The sequence below is a fragment of the Onychostruthus taczanowskii genome, unplaced genomic scaffold, assembly GCF_017590055.1.
Source record: "Onychostruthus taczanowskii isolate IOZ18803 unplaced genomic scaffold, ASM1759005v1 scaffold50, whole genome shotgun sequence".
Lineage (NCBI taxonomy): Eukaryota > Metazoa > Chordata > Aves > Passeriformes > Passeridae > Onychostruthus > Onychostruthus taczanowskii.
In genome coordinates this window covers 2,482,081-2,496,793 of record NW_024502569.1, presented here as the reverse complement: position 1 = coordinate 2,496,793, position 14,713 = coordinate 2,482,081, and the positions used below count along the sequence as shown (strand labels likewise).

The following is a 14,713-nucleotide window of genomic DNA, read 5'->3' as shown; positions in this document are numbered from 1 at the left end:
TTCAGAACATTTTATAGCAGACACAGGCAAAGGCTTCGGTCCCAACATCCACGTGCCAGCTCAGCAGAATTACAGGCACCTGCTGAGTGCTCTGAGAAAACCATGGCCACTCTGGAGAGCTGGGCAAGCTTTGGAGCATCTCCCACCCAACACTGGCCTCTGCAGTGATACAGGGGGTTCTTTTCCTCAGTAAGCAGCACTGGTAATGACATTACCTACCCTCCCCAGCCTCGAGCACGCTCTGTGTGTTACCAGTGTGCTAAAGTCAAAGGCAAGGCAAAGGCCGAGCCTGGCTGCCAGGGAAGCGCTCGCTACTCATCTTTTAAGTTCAGCTGAATCCTCTAGGTTACAGATGAATCCTTCTGTCAACATCAAGCACCGAGAACAAAGGCACAAAATTATGGGGATCTCATTAAGTATGCTTGTTCCAAGAACAAGAAATGTGTCTACTTTCCTCTGATGACCTGGGGAAACAAAAAAACCCTTCAGCACAGAAAATTTATTTGTCATCAGTTACGAGCATTTGAATGTGTAATATCCAGTTTAAGGAGACAAAAAAGTCTGTCTGTCCTACCCTTTCTATATCGAGACCTTGCAAACAGCATCATTCTTCTGCTTGAAACAGAAAGCAAGGATGTACATATCTGAGAACACCAACACACACAAAAAGCCCCAAATCCTTAGGGTATTAAGTGAGCCATTTAACTAAGTATTTAAAACCTCTGCAATTATTAGTTTATTAGTATCATCCAGGATTTCAGATGTTCAATATTTCTCCTGAAGTTATACATAAATGCAAATTGAAATAAGAATCTGAAAGTCAAAATTGTATAACAAAACAATACTCCATCACAAAAGCGTGTAAAATTACAAGAATGCTTTTTTTTTTGTTTGTTTTTAAACACTGGCACTTAAGAGAACCATAATTTTGTAACCACAAAATTGCCGAATTGTCCCCCAAACTGGTAAGCAGGTATATGTGAAAATAGTTACAGCTGCCAGCACTTGAAGTTTTACTAAATATGCAAAAAACCCCTTAGCTTTGGTTTTGGAAGAGAACTGTATTTGACCAAATTAGACATTGTTGGTATACCATAAACATTTAACTTTTTAATGCAAAATTTAATAAAATGTACTTTTCCATACAACTATATTTAACTTAAAAATGGGCAAACATCAAGAGTGCGGTATAAAACCTAACAGGAAAAATACATCTTATCTCATTTTCAATTTGAGACAATATACAACTTTGTTTAAAGGGCTAAAACTAGAATTTCAAGAATACAAATATGAATTTACATAGATTTAACAAATAATAATGGTACCATTTATAGAAATCTTAGAAAGAAAAATCATTTCTTGTGGGCCCTTTGCTACCAGGAGTCTCATGGTATAAAGCCCATGGCCATCACCAGACCTGTCACCAAAAAATAATATGGTCATTTCATGCTTTTAACTTTACACATTTTAGGTACGCTCATCACTCCCAGGTGTTCAGAGATTTACAAATATAACTTCCATTACATGGTAACAGAGTCACACGTGTAAATTTCTCTACACCGGATGGACATACACTCTTCCTATGGGTCCTTCTAGGACAAAATTTAACATTCCCTCCCTCCCCACCCCCCAAAGTATTTAGTTTCTGTAAAATTGAACTCTATACTTCTCAACTCTCCAAGACTGGTAAACTCATGCAACGCAATAGAATATTACATTTCACAAAAATCTGAACAAGTATCCATTTGCTGAGATTGAATTTTTGTTGTTTCCAGTTATGGAAGATTTTCATCATATGCCTATATATTTATTTTCTTACCCTATCATGATAATTCAGGGTATGCAGATCAAAGCTTTGTTTATCAGCTGGTTATATGAAAGATGAAAACTGTAATATTCCCGTGATCCCATACGGGCATTCAATAAAGCAAAAGATGAGTTCCCCTCAAAAGAAAAAAAAAAAAAAAAAAAAAAAAAAAAAAAGAGAGAAAAGAAAAAGTATGATTCTCAAGGGCACCTATTAAAAGGACAACAATACTAATAAAAAAAATTGTATTTACTTAGAAGCATTCAGAATGTCAACAAAACAGCTGCAACTTTTTTTCTTCCTTTTTGCAATTACAGAGTGGTATTCAGTTAACAGAACAACAATTATTTTTATGATGCATCAGAGACAACTGAAGATGAGAAATGAACTACATCCCCAAATAGAACTAAATTTGTGCTGTGCACCAACAAGAACCTGCTTTATAACTCCCATGCCAATTTACAACCCCCACACTGTACCAGGCAAGGTTAGTGGCCATTGAAATACCACTAAGGACAGGGCTATCTAAAGACACATTCGGTAGTGTGTTAACTATACAAAAAAAGAGACACTGTACAGTTTAAAAACAAATCTTACACAGCCTTACATTTCAATTTTTTTTTTCTTTAAAAGGAGTGAGTTGTGTACAGGGGGGTTAAATGCTTTATAGACAAGAAAGAAATTGCTCTAAAAGAGACTTATTCATCATCATCATCATCTTCATCCTCCTCTTCCTCCTCCTCTTCATCATCTTCATCCTCTTCATCTTCGTCCTCATCCTCCTCCTCTTCCTTCTTCTTCTTGCTCTTCTCAGCCTTGGCAACTACTTTCTTGCCTCCATCAACCTTCCCTTTGGCCCGGTATGCAGCGATATCCTTGAAGAAAAGCAGGAACAATCTCTCAAAGACTTAACCAGCCAAGAGGTCTGAGCAACCTCCACAGAGCACTTGTGGAAGCATCACCCAGGTACCTGCCCTTTCTGCACATCCACTGGGGCAGGAACAGGAGGGAGCTGCAGCTTCAGCTCCAAAGTGAACTGAAGCCAAAGGAACGGGAACCCTCTAACACAGAAATGACACTGGCATGCTGCTGCACACTGCTTAAGGCTGCTAAGGAATCTCCATTGTTGGGCTTCTGGGAACAGGCTGGAAAAGCTGCTACCTCTGATGGTAAAGGCACAGCTGAGCCCACTATCCCATAAGGAAATGAAGAAGGGAGACCTCTTAAGTTCCCTTTCTAGCCCTACCTTCTACAATGCCTAAAGAAACGCACAGGAAACCCTCGTCTGAGGCACAAACCTGGGATTAGCCGCCCAGAAGACACCAGAATGACCCAGCCTAACAGCTGCAATGTTATGCTTCAGCAAAGAGCAGTTAGATTGAACTCTGCCTAACAGAAGTTTACAAAATAAAAGGTATAAGAACTTGATTAAAGGGTAGACACTGCCACCTTCTGCATGCAATAAATTTATTCCAGTAGTCTGAAATGCACAGAACTCAGTTCCTGTTATAGGGAAGTTAAAACCGTACCTGGAAGGCACAGCCATAAAAGCAGTTAAGACTTCCCAACTTTATGCCAAAACAGTAAAACTATTAGGTAGGAGAACTGATCTAAAAAGCTTACACACACCAGTTACAGACAGACACATTCACACAGATGGTCCAAATCTTCAAATATTCCCCACCTAATAAACACTACACCACTAATCTTACTGTTCTCTTGGACTCTCTTAAACTTAGCAGGAAATTTTGAGAAGACATGATACCCACTAAGTCAAAGGCCAAGCAGTGAAATAGTGAAGATTACTATCCCTTAAATCCCACATGTAAGTCTAAGAAATATAGACATTACTACTGAAAATTAAAATAATATCTGCAAATAAAGACTAATAATTCTATCATTTAAAAAATGTCTGAGTTGCCTTTGCTGTATACAAGCAATTATTATGAAGCTCTACAGAAAGCATTATGTGGGAAAGTGCCTAGATCTGCAATTCCTCTCTGGCATATCAACAGGGCTCCAAGGTTCCACCTTGCACACTACAGTGCAAAAATTTTGAATTTTTGCCAGCAGGGAAATACCCAGAGGAAGGTGACAGCACACAATGGACACAGGTGCTGTATGCCAGCTATAGGTGTCCACTGACCCCTTATGAAGCATTGTCAGGGAATGCCAATGTGCATCCCTCCTCTTCCCTTGGTGTCCACATACTGGGATGGGAATCTGCCTCTAGAAATAAACCACGCATAGCACAGTCCTGTGTGCACAACAGAATTCTACAACTCCAATTATGATGGCAGGGTTTAGCCTTAATAATTTAAAAAATTGTATGACAAGCTGCTTCATATGCATAATTAACCAAATTCATTACTAGAAAGGACATGGACACAAAGTAGGTCCAGGAAAAACACATGACTAAAACTAGCATATCTTTTGTGTTTTGTCATTTTCCCAGGAGTATATTTTAAAAATCAGCTACATGTATGAATTATCCAAACGTTCAAGGATGCTCACCAGTATCTCCAAAATTAGGGAGAACCAATTCATTCCTTACCAGCATTACTTACTGCTACCAACTCAAATTCTGCTGTGACCTATGGATTTAGTAACAATACAGAACCCACAGTATTTATTCAAGCAGCACTGACAGCCCAAAATTACAGACAAATGCAAATAGTTCAAGGTAAATTACTCAAATTTAGTGTTATGCCAATCAATCTTTTGCCCCTACATACAACCCTTTCCAAGAAATCTAAGGAATTATGTCATAAGCATACTATAACTTGCAGCATCAGGTATCAGGGTACACAAAAAGGAAAAAAGTGTCTGAACTGAGGCTTGAGCTCCCCAAAGCATGTCCCTGAATGTCAGTGTTACCTTTTCGTATTTCTCCTTCAGCTTGGCAGCCTTCTTTTCATAAGGCTGTTTATCGTCTGCAGCGGTGTTGTTCCACATCTCTCCCAGTTTCTTTGCCACATCTCCAATGGACAGACCGGGATGTTCTCCTTTGATTTTTGGACGAAACTCAGAGCAAAACAAGAAAAAAGCCGAACTACAGAGGAAAAATAAGAGAAGATTATTTAAATTTTAGACTTCACTACAGCAGCAACTTTTGGGACCTTTGCTGCTGTTCCTTAAGAGCATTTTGGAAAAAGCACCTAAAAGTGAGACACTGATTACAATGGAAGGTATCAGAACTGAACGAGCCACTTTGCGAACTCAATGCACCCTTTCCTCTAAGTAATGCTGCACATCTGGTCCCATTTTTGGCAGGATCCCCAGACAGGCAGATTTTATACACCCAACACAGAGAAAAGCTTTAGAAATGAAACTAAGTCAGTGATACTAGGGCAGAAAATGTTATTTCAGAACCGTTAGAGGTGGGAGGCTGCAATATTTGTTAGAAAAGTAGGATTTCCAGACCACACCACCAGCCCAAGGAACAAAATTAGCTTGTAAAGGAACTTCCCTGCCCCGTTCAGCATTAGCTCAGTTTAAAACACAGACATACACACACAATAAAGTACTGGTGTCTAGTAGATGAATTTGAAGCCAGTTGTCATTATGTTTCATTTTCCAAGTTCACCCTCAAACTTGTTCTGTGTAAAAGCCTCCAATTTTAAACTGACTGCCAACGAAAAATTCTGCTCAAGCCAACAGGTGATGAGAGCAGGGCCAGCAGTACTTTACTGCCCTATTACACTGGAATGACCCTCTTAACAGAAATTAGAAAAATCAGTCAGAATCACACATAGTCTATTTTTCCATCTACTTTTAGAGGCTGCCATTACTCCAACTTTGACAGTGGGACCACCTACCTGAAAAAAAAAGCTCAGCATTCACAACTAAAATTTCAACCTATCTTTACACCACTGGTGAGGAAGATCATATACTCTTGTATATATCTGAGGCCCCTGGATAAAATTACCATTTTGTAGATACACACCAGTGTGATGGTCCCAAACAACACAACCTAAAGCTAGGAATCTACTTACGGAGGCCTCTTCGGTGCATTTGGATCCTTGAACTTCTTTTTTGTTTCTCCCTTAGGTGGTACATAGTTTTTCATTTCTTTTTCATAACGAAGCTTGTCAGCCTTTGCCATATCTTCAAACTTCCCTTTCTCCTTAGAAGACATAGTCTGGAAGGCAATTAGAATCACAGAGTACCTTAGAAGGGACCCATAAGGATCAAAATACTATTTTAAGATTCAGAAACATACCAAAGCCCATTCCAAAATTTCAGCTGGGGGAGCTAAAGCTAAGATGAGGACAATGGATAGTTATAGTCACTTTGCAACTACACTTCATACTTATCCAAAACCGGAGCTTTTAAAGAAATAATTTACAATCTTGAATGGTATTTCAAAAAACCAGTCATTTAAGGTTTTGTGGCTTTTTTTATTTTTTAGGCAGCTATTCCTACCTTCCATCGTTCTGAGCATTTTTTTGAGAACTCTGAGAAGTTCACTGACGCATCTGGATGTTTCTTCTTGTGCTCCTCCCGACAGGTTTGCACAAAGAAGGCGTATGAAGACATTTTACCTCTCGGCTTCTTAGGATCACCTTTACCCATTTTTGCTGATTTTCTGTAATGAAGCAAATGAGACACCTTTAAAACATGTATTTGCAACAAACCAAGGCAGTAAGTCACAACCAAGGGTCATACCAAACAGGACCTACTGGAGCAGTATTCTGAAATCATACAATGAGAAAAACATTCTGGAAAATTTGCTGAACATTTCTGTCATCCCTGTCTGAGGCGACCTGGATGTATGTAACCAGAAGTCTCAAAGGGCCTTGAAAATGTGCAGTAATGGCTTCCTGCAAACAAGAACTGCCCTTCCAAGCAATCTGAAGGCAAGTACTGCAGTGAAGACTGCATACCACGATTATTGCCGGTGTATTAATGATATGTTGGGAAGAATAAACGCTATTGAAAGGAGGAAACAAGTACCCAAGTATCCTGTCTCAGTGGCCTTCTGGATTACTGATTTCTTTCTTCTCACAGCCCATGTTTCTACCTCTTCCCTGTAGGCCCTGGGTGGTTATTTACAAAATATATTTTTTATTATTTTCTATGCCATATGTTATGACCAATCTTTATGTGTACTGCAAAAGTCTACTCTTTTCAGGTAAACCTTGAAATATGGGAATGAAATAGCTCACTTGGTCAAATATGTTATAACCTACGCAGGGAAAAGCACAACATTTATGTACAGCCAGCAGAGCTGTGCTCAGCAAGAGCACTATGTGACACTTTCAGGGACTGAAAAATACCTTCCTGGGACTTTCACACCCAAGTCAGACATTTGGAGTATTTCTCCATAGCTCCCTGGAAAAAAGTCACTTGCACCCTGACAAGTTCTGCTTTTCAGCAGGAATTAAAAGAAGGATAAAAAAGAAAAAGTGAGAAAAAAAAAAAAAAAATGAAAAAAAAAAAAAAAAAAAAAGGGCAGGCGGTGCCTGCCTGTATTGCCACAGAAGCTGTATTTCCTATCGGTTTGGCGGATGGACAGAAACAGATTTCTGCTCTGTGACTAAACACGTCCGGTTTGAAGTTTCTACCAAGTAAACAAGAGGGCTGAAGAAGCAGGACCGCTGCTGCCCGCCATGGAGCCGCTCGGGGCCGGGGGCTGCGGGCAGGGCTCGGCACCGCGACCCCGGGGCTGCGTTTAAAAGCCGCCTCCTTCCCGCCATTTTGGACGCTTCCCCTACGAGGGGGGCAGAGGAAAACTTCGGAAGTCTCTCAAGAGATCTGCTGGGGGTGGAAAAAAAAAAAAAAAAAAAAAAAAAAAAGCCGGGGGGGAAAACCCAACAAAAACTAGTCCCGTTATTAGAGAGAACGTGTTTAAGTTTTATTCCGCGTTCAGGCGAGGGCTCGCAGCGGCGAGCACATGCCCAGGAGCCGGACACCCACCGGGGTGCAGCTGCCCGCCGGCGGCGACCCCCGGCCCTGGCGGGACAAAGCGTTCTCCCGCCGCCGCCCCCGTCCCCTCTCGGCGGGGGGAGCGTCCCCATGGCCAGCCCTGCCCGCTCCGGCCGCCATGAGGCGAGGCAGCCCCGGCCTGCGCTCCCTCCCTCCCTGCCGGCCGCGCCGCCGCAGCGGCGGTGTCGGCGGGAGCGGCCGCCATGGCGCAGGCTCCTGGCGGAGGAGGTCACCCGCCGCCGAGCCTCCTTCCATTTTGTGCGCCGAGGAGCGCGACCCCCGCCCGCGGGGGCGGCGGTGGCAGCGCAGCCCAGGCGGCGCGGAATGGCCGCTGTGGCGTCGTCCGCTGCCGCCGCCGCGCAGAGAACATGGCTCCTTCCTCCCTTCCCTTCCCTTTGTGTGAGCGCGCCGCTACCCTGGCGCACACGCTCCCGGCTCGCTCGCTCGCCCCGCCGAGCTGTGCGGGCCCGGCGCTGCCGGCCCCGCGCCCGGGCGAGCGGCGGCTGCTGGAGAAAAAAGTTCCCCCGAACTGCGCCCCCGCCCGCCCGAGCGCCTCCTCTGCTGCTCCGCGCCGCTCGCCTTGTTTTCTCGCTCGCGGCTGCCGTCAGCCATGTTACAGCCGGGCGGCCGCGGGGCCAGCGGCGCCCCCGGCGCGGCCCTCGCCCCCCGCGGCGGGCGACCCCCGGCCGCTCGCCCGGCTCCCACCGCCCGCCTCTCTCTCCCCACCTCGCTCCCTGCCTCCCGCCGCCCCGCTCTACCGAAGTCGCCCGCCGCCCCCGCCCCGCCCCGGCCGAGGGGCTCGCCGCCTGGGAAAGGGTCTCCCGGGCACAGCCCCGCTCGCCTTTGTGTACGGGCGTCCGAGCCGGCGCTGCCCCGCGCTCCGCGGTCATGCAGCGGCGGCGGCACGACGGCCACCACAGGCTCACCGCCCGGCTGCGAGCGGGCGGGCGAGCGGGCGAGCGCGCCCGGCCGGCCCAGCGGCCCCCGGCGCGTACTCACCCGTGTCAGACAGAGTCGGCACGCAGCCCTCGCTCGGCCCCGAGCCCCAGAGACGCTCCCGCGGCCGCCCGCCCGGCCCCAGCGCTGGCTGGGTCGCTGTGCAGCCCGGTGCACCGCAATGGCTGAGCGCGGGATCGATACGCAGCCTCCTCACACTCGCGGCGCTGGTAACATTACTCTCTGCACAGCCCCGCGCCCATTGGCCGCCGCCAAGCCGAGCGCCGCGCCGATTGGCCCAGGCGCTCCCATTGTCCTGACCAGAGCGCGCCGCGGGTTGGGCGCGCGGCGGGACACGTCACCGAGCAGGGAAAGGGCGCGCAAATATAAAAGTGAGCGCAGGGAGCCGGGCGGCGGCGGGGCCCGGAGAGCGGCGGTGGCCGCCCGGGGCAGCGCCGCCTCCTCCCCCGCCCCTGCGGCCGCGCCGCCCCGCCGCGGAAGCCGGAGCTCAGCGGGGAGCCGAGCCCGCGAGTCCCGGCTCCTCTTGCCCCGTTCCAGCCGGGGCACGGGGCTCCCCTCCGGTGCCGCGGCGGCGTGCGCGGCTCTGCCCCCTCCCCGAGGTTGGGGCACGTTTGTTTTGTTTTGTTGTTTCGTGGTTTTTTGGTTTTTTTTTTTCTTTTTCCAGAAATGGCTTCATCACCTGTATGAGCAACAGTTGGAAGAGACTGGTTTTCTCCATAACCCCCGGGTGACAAGGAGCAGTCCGCAGCGGTCGGGCAGCTTCCCCCAAATTCCCAGCGTGGTGCAGCGGTGGCCCGCGCCGTCCAGGGCATCCCGCTGCAGGGGCGCGCTGAGCCACACCTCACCTGTCCTGCGCTGCTGCTCCTCTCTCTGCTCCTTTACTGTCATTTGCACCGCACGAGGCTGCTGCACAGGACTAGCGAAGGGGAGAAACACCCCTTAACATCAGCTTTGCTGTTTACACTACTTTATTAGTGCAAACAACGCTGGGAGGAGCGCAGCTGAGAAAAATCCAAAACCACCGCTCTGCCCCGAAAGGCAGTGTCAGTGCACTTGCTGTAGTAACACAAACTTGAGTGAAGAGAGGCATAAATTGCTCAAAAATATTCGAGTGTAAATAGCTGATTTCAATAATTGCTTAATTATCATGCTCTCTCAAAGTCTATCCATGGAGTTTTGGAAGGGTCTGTGGTCTGACACACAAGGGATAGCAATTGTTTGGGAAGATACGGTGCTTCATGGAAGGCAAAGGTCCTTCTGAAAAATGACCCCAATTCTAAAATTGCCTCATTTATGAAAAAGCACTGGTGGATGTATGACGGCAGTGATTCTGCTACCTGACATCATGCAAAAACACATAAATAATAAGGAACACTAGTGTTCCTGTCTCAAGGAAAGATTTGTTTGTGGTTTAATTTTTTTTTTTCTGATTTGCATTTAAAGTTAAAGCTTTTATATGGAACAGAAGAAAACTGTAAAAAGCACTAGTATTTATATCTAGTGTGCAGAAGCTGATAGCTTTGTACATACAGAACTTAAAGGTTTATTCCGTGAAAACCAGACCTGAAAGGAAAGTAAAGTAATGCTTTTATTTCTTGCTCTTGTCTAGAGCTGAACCTTCAGTAAAAGGCAAGTGAGGAGAATTTGATTATGTGACATACTCCTGTAAGGGTTTTCCTTCATCTCTGTCAGTTATATGCTCAGGCCTGTACAGGTTTGCATATTCCAGTGGGTTTCTTCTGCAATCCTTGATGACAGAAATACAAAAGAATTTACTCATCAGTTGCAGACAGTAGCGTTTTTTTACGGAAGCAATATATGTTTTTTCTCTTGTTCATGCTGTGCCACATCCCTTCTGATACTTCACAAACATGCCTTCTTCTGCAAACCTCATTGAAGCTCAAATCTGTTTTAAATTACACTCCACTAGACAGGTGCAGTCACTGAGATCACTTGGATAACACGAAACACCTTTGAGTTCTTGCACATAAGCTTTGCCCACAGAACATTCAGGTCACAACAGCCCAGTACAACTGCTCCAGGAAAAAAAAAAGTATGTAGCTGCAGAGGAAGTTTCAAAACCCATGTTTAGTAATTTTGATGTTCTGCAAACCAGGGTACACTTTGGGAAAAGACACACAGATTGGCTGTCATATTGCAAAGCAAGAGTAAAACTAGGATTTCTATCAGAAATGTGTTTTCAAATACTTCAGTTTTTAGGATACCCATTGTAGCTACTTACTTGGAAACCTGAAGAAATGATTGAAAGAAGCATTTTCATTCAACTCCTTTTCCATGTAAGGCAAGCTGAACTTGAACGGAATACTCATATCTACATCATCAAGCTTTTTTTAAAGCATCCTTTTGTTCTCCAGTTTTCTTTGAAGGTAACAGAGGAAGGCCTCTCCAAAGACAGAACTGTTCTTAACAATGTTGTACTGAATAGGAACAGAAAAGTTCCAAATGAATGACGAAAAAATTTTATTAACATTTTCCTCGCACTTCCTATCATCCCCCACGTAGCTCACAACCAAAGACTTCTAAGAAACACGATGGAGAATTCCAACAAGTACAGACTACCTGGCTGGCAGTGGAGCCTGACTGAGAAAGAGATGCAGAGATCTCATTCTCCCCCATTCCCAAAATAACCGTGAAACACCTTGGTGACATTACGCCAGCAGAATTTTTGATGAAGTCACAGTACATAAAGAACCTTAGGAAGCTTCTGCCCACTTTAGTGCTGTGATTGTTGACAGAGGTGGGAAAACAGACTTGTATCAATTCCAGAAGTCACAGGGTGTGGGGCAGCACACCTCCCGTAGGGCAGGAACGTGGTTCTTCTGTGCCCTCATCTTCTCCTGCAAAATGTGTGCTCTGTGAAGGACACTGCTTACTCCCCAGTGGGATTTGGCAGGAAAGCAGATGATTTCATAGCTTGCTTTGACAACGAAGAGATTCAGTGTCGTCACGGGACCTCCAGATTTTGTCACTCTGTCCTCCCTCTCAAGGAATGAGATCATTGTTTCTTTGGGTCAAAATTACTAGACTGTTACAGTGAAAATGGCACAGTAACAACTAGCTTGTCAGTCAAATCCAAAGCTACTATTAGGCTATTTTTAACAAGATCTGAAAACCTTTTTCAACAAAAAAAGTTACATTTTCAGCTCAAAACGAGAGCAAAACATCTGTGGAGGCAGGGCACCTGGGCACACGTACTTCTGATGGAGCTGCTGGTAATGTAGATTTTCACTCTTGCTTTTGAACACTTCCATCCCTACAGCAGGCAGGGTTTTCAGAGCGTGTTTGAGAAAAAGCCCTGGCCATATTTGCCTTTTTCCTGAGGGTGCAGTGCCAGCCTGTGCACAGCCCAGATGAACACAATTCTCAGTTGCTTATTTGATGCAGACTTGCAGTCAGTATTTTCCTCTGGTATCTTATTTGAAATCTTCAGGAGATACACTTTAAATACTTCCTTAAAATAATCTCTGGAAGAGAAAGAGTCACTCAAAGGAATGAGAATCAGCATGTCTGCAAACAGTACCAATGCATGGAACCCGATTTGCTTTACCTTTCTCTCTGGATTTGCTCACGTTGTATCAAGTAATCTGGGTAGGCTGCTGTCCCTCTTCTATCAGTGAGCAGGGTTTCAAGTGGCTTTTTGTCCACTCCCCATGGGTGAGTGGCTGGCTGATCCAGGTGTGTAAGTGGTAACAGTGGAGCAATGGCAGACAGGCAAGGTAACCTCGGCTGACTAAAGGCAGCGGTCTGGGAGAGGCAGGAAGGGAGCAGGGATGGCACCGGTGCCGCTGCAGCGTTTCCCTCGGCAAGCTTCACGTGTGAACCAGCTGATCTTTGTTGACATGTGAGCCCTGAAGACAATTCCATCGTTTCCAGAGCCGATATATTCTTAAATCAGGGTCAGTACTTACACAGTGTTTTAGCCACAAAATGGGTAACAAGAAAATTTGTACACTTTTTGTGGAATTAGATGCATGGCAATGTATCCAAGTAAACAGATTTTCATAGCAAAAGCATATACTCACACTGTTCAGCTCAGAAAGATGGTGAAGATACATCAGTATGGACTTTTCCTCAGATGATCAGCAAACCACAAACATTTTTTAGAGTGAATATGTGTATAGAAAGTAACCATTTTACGGTAAGATTAATAGATTTATGAAATATGATTCCTTCAGCATCTTATTCCTTATGCATAAGTACATAACTTCTTTAAGTGCCTCTGTGAAGCTCTCAATGTACAGTTTCAGACAGATGGAACTGTGTTCAGCTTCAACAGCAAAAAGGAGTTCAAAAAAATGTTCTTTCAGGACTGCACTATTTCTGAAATCGCTGACCTGCTGAGATGTTGCTTTGCTGAGAACACAACATGCAGTGCAATATCCACTTATCTCTTCAACTTTTTGGAAACATGGCATCAAACATTCAGACCCCTCCAAAATCTCCCAATCATTTATGTATTGTACACTCAAGCCTGCCACTGAGATAAGAGTGATCAGCTGCTTCTAATAAACCCAAAATGCTGCTGTCCACCTTCATAGACACTGCTCTAAAGGTGTTAGTACTCCGTCTCACTCACTCCAGTCTAGAGGCAGGTAAGCTTCTGATGCTGACACCACTGTTAGACTTCTGCCTCTGAACAGGCAGAATCCAACCAGGCCTAAGGTGATGAAAAGTACCTGAGATGCCCTTCCTTCCTATTTTATCCAGCCCAGAAGATTCAACAGGACATGCTGTCTCACAGCCAGGACTCCTTTAGACAGATCTCAATGCTCCATGTCAAACTGGAAAGATTCCTAGAGCTAGGCATAGTACTGGGACAGAGCTACTGTTTCCTTACCTACATGTTTTCTGAAAATACACAATATATAAACATCACCTGACCTGTACTCTGGTCCTTTATACAGGATTGCAATACAGACTAAACCATCTGCTTCTGGATATGAAGATGACACCTTAATGCCAACACAGCCCCTGATATTAGAAATCCTAGCACAGTCTTATGTGAATTTAGGGGATGCTGATATCCAAAAAACCGGGATGCAGCACACATCACTCTATCTAGTAACTACTCAGGACCTACTGTGAATGTTGACTGCATACAAGCAGTTACAGGAACTGCTGGAGGAAACAACCATTTGCTCACAGCTTCAAAAGGGGAACTTGCATAGTTTGACAGGACAGTGTTACCCTTTTGCTGAATATAGCCAAGTGTACATGGGTGTCACTGAGTAGTGTCTGGCTCATCCCTTACAATGCAATGGAATGTTTTTCATCCATTCAAGGAGTTGTCCACATACTCAGGAACTTCATAAACCTGCTAACTTCCCATGGAGATAGGGTGCTCAAGGAAGATTACAAGTACTACAAGTTATCAGCATATACCACTCACTAGGGAGGGCAAAGAACATATCCTGGAAGAGCAGAAGCAGCCTCAAAAAACTCTTAACCTTTCTCCATCTCTCTCTTTTCTGTCCCCTTTTTCTTCTCCTCTTCTGTCCACACTCCTGTGCAAAGATAAGCTGAAAAATGCATTCTGGCAGCTGTATCTGCACACCAAATAGTGAGTCATCAGTAGCATTATTTAATGGGACAGTAATTTTCTACCCAGACCCCTCTCCCCCACTTTCAAAACAGTTTTCCACTGCACTGCACTGGGTGCTGCATTGATCAAAAACTCACCATTATATGCAGCCATAGCAATTTATTACTGGTTCAGAAAGGAAGATCACCTTTTAACTGGCTGCTCAGAGAAAAGACGTCATGCTAGTATTCTCACGGAGACTGTCTCCAGCTTCTATCATAATCATCCTGTTCTACTATCTTCTTTCCCAGTGATGTCATCTCCTTCTATTTAACGGTTCTATTCCAAGATTTCTGAGACTCAAGAGAAGAAACTGAGGCAATCTAGGATGTAAGAAATCACATACTTTACACTGACTAAGCCTGTGATTCCAAAAAGCATTCAAGGGAACGCCCACTTCTCTTGCCTTTTCCAACAGC

The 14,713-nt window shown here is 45.1% G+C and overlaps 1 protein-coding gene across 1 annotated transcript; it reads right to left on the bottom strand.

Annotated features, from left to right (window-relative positions):
• Positions 1-484: 484 nt before the first annotated feature.
• Positions 485-8,930, bottom strand: HMGB1 (high mobility group box 1). Its single transcript, XM_041416007.1, has 5 exons — positions 8,735-8,930; positions 6,233-6,395; positions 5,803-5,948; positions 4,685-4,859; positions 485-2,682 (listed from the first exon to the last, which is right to left on the bottom strand). The coding sequence occupies exons 2-5, from the start codon at positions 6,380-6,382 to the stop codon at positions 2,506-2,508; spliced, it is 648 nt and encodes a 215-aa protein (XP_041271941.1). The 5' UTR covers positions 6,383-6,395; positions 8,735-8,930; the 3' UTR covers positions 485-2,505.
• Between the last annotated feature and the right edge of the window lie 5,783 nt (positions 8,931-14,713).

Excerpts from the sequence above, each read along its gene's own strand:
- HMGB1 (XM_041416007.1), bottom strand. The coding sequence starts at position 6,382 with ATGGGTAAAGGTGATCCTAAGAAGCCGAGAGGTAAAATGTCTTCATAC. Across the intron at positions 5,949-6,232 it reads AATGCTCAGAACGATGGAAG|ACTATGTCTTCTAAGGAGAA; the intron begins GTAGGAATAGCT and ends ATTGCCTTCCAG. Across the intron at positions 2,683-4,684 it reads TGAAGGAGAAATACGAAAAG|GATATCGCTGCATACCGGGC; the intron begins GTAACACTGACA and ends CTTTTCTTCAAG.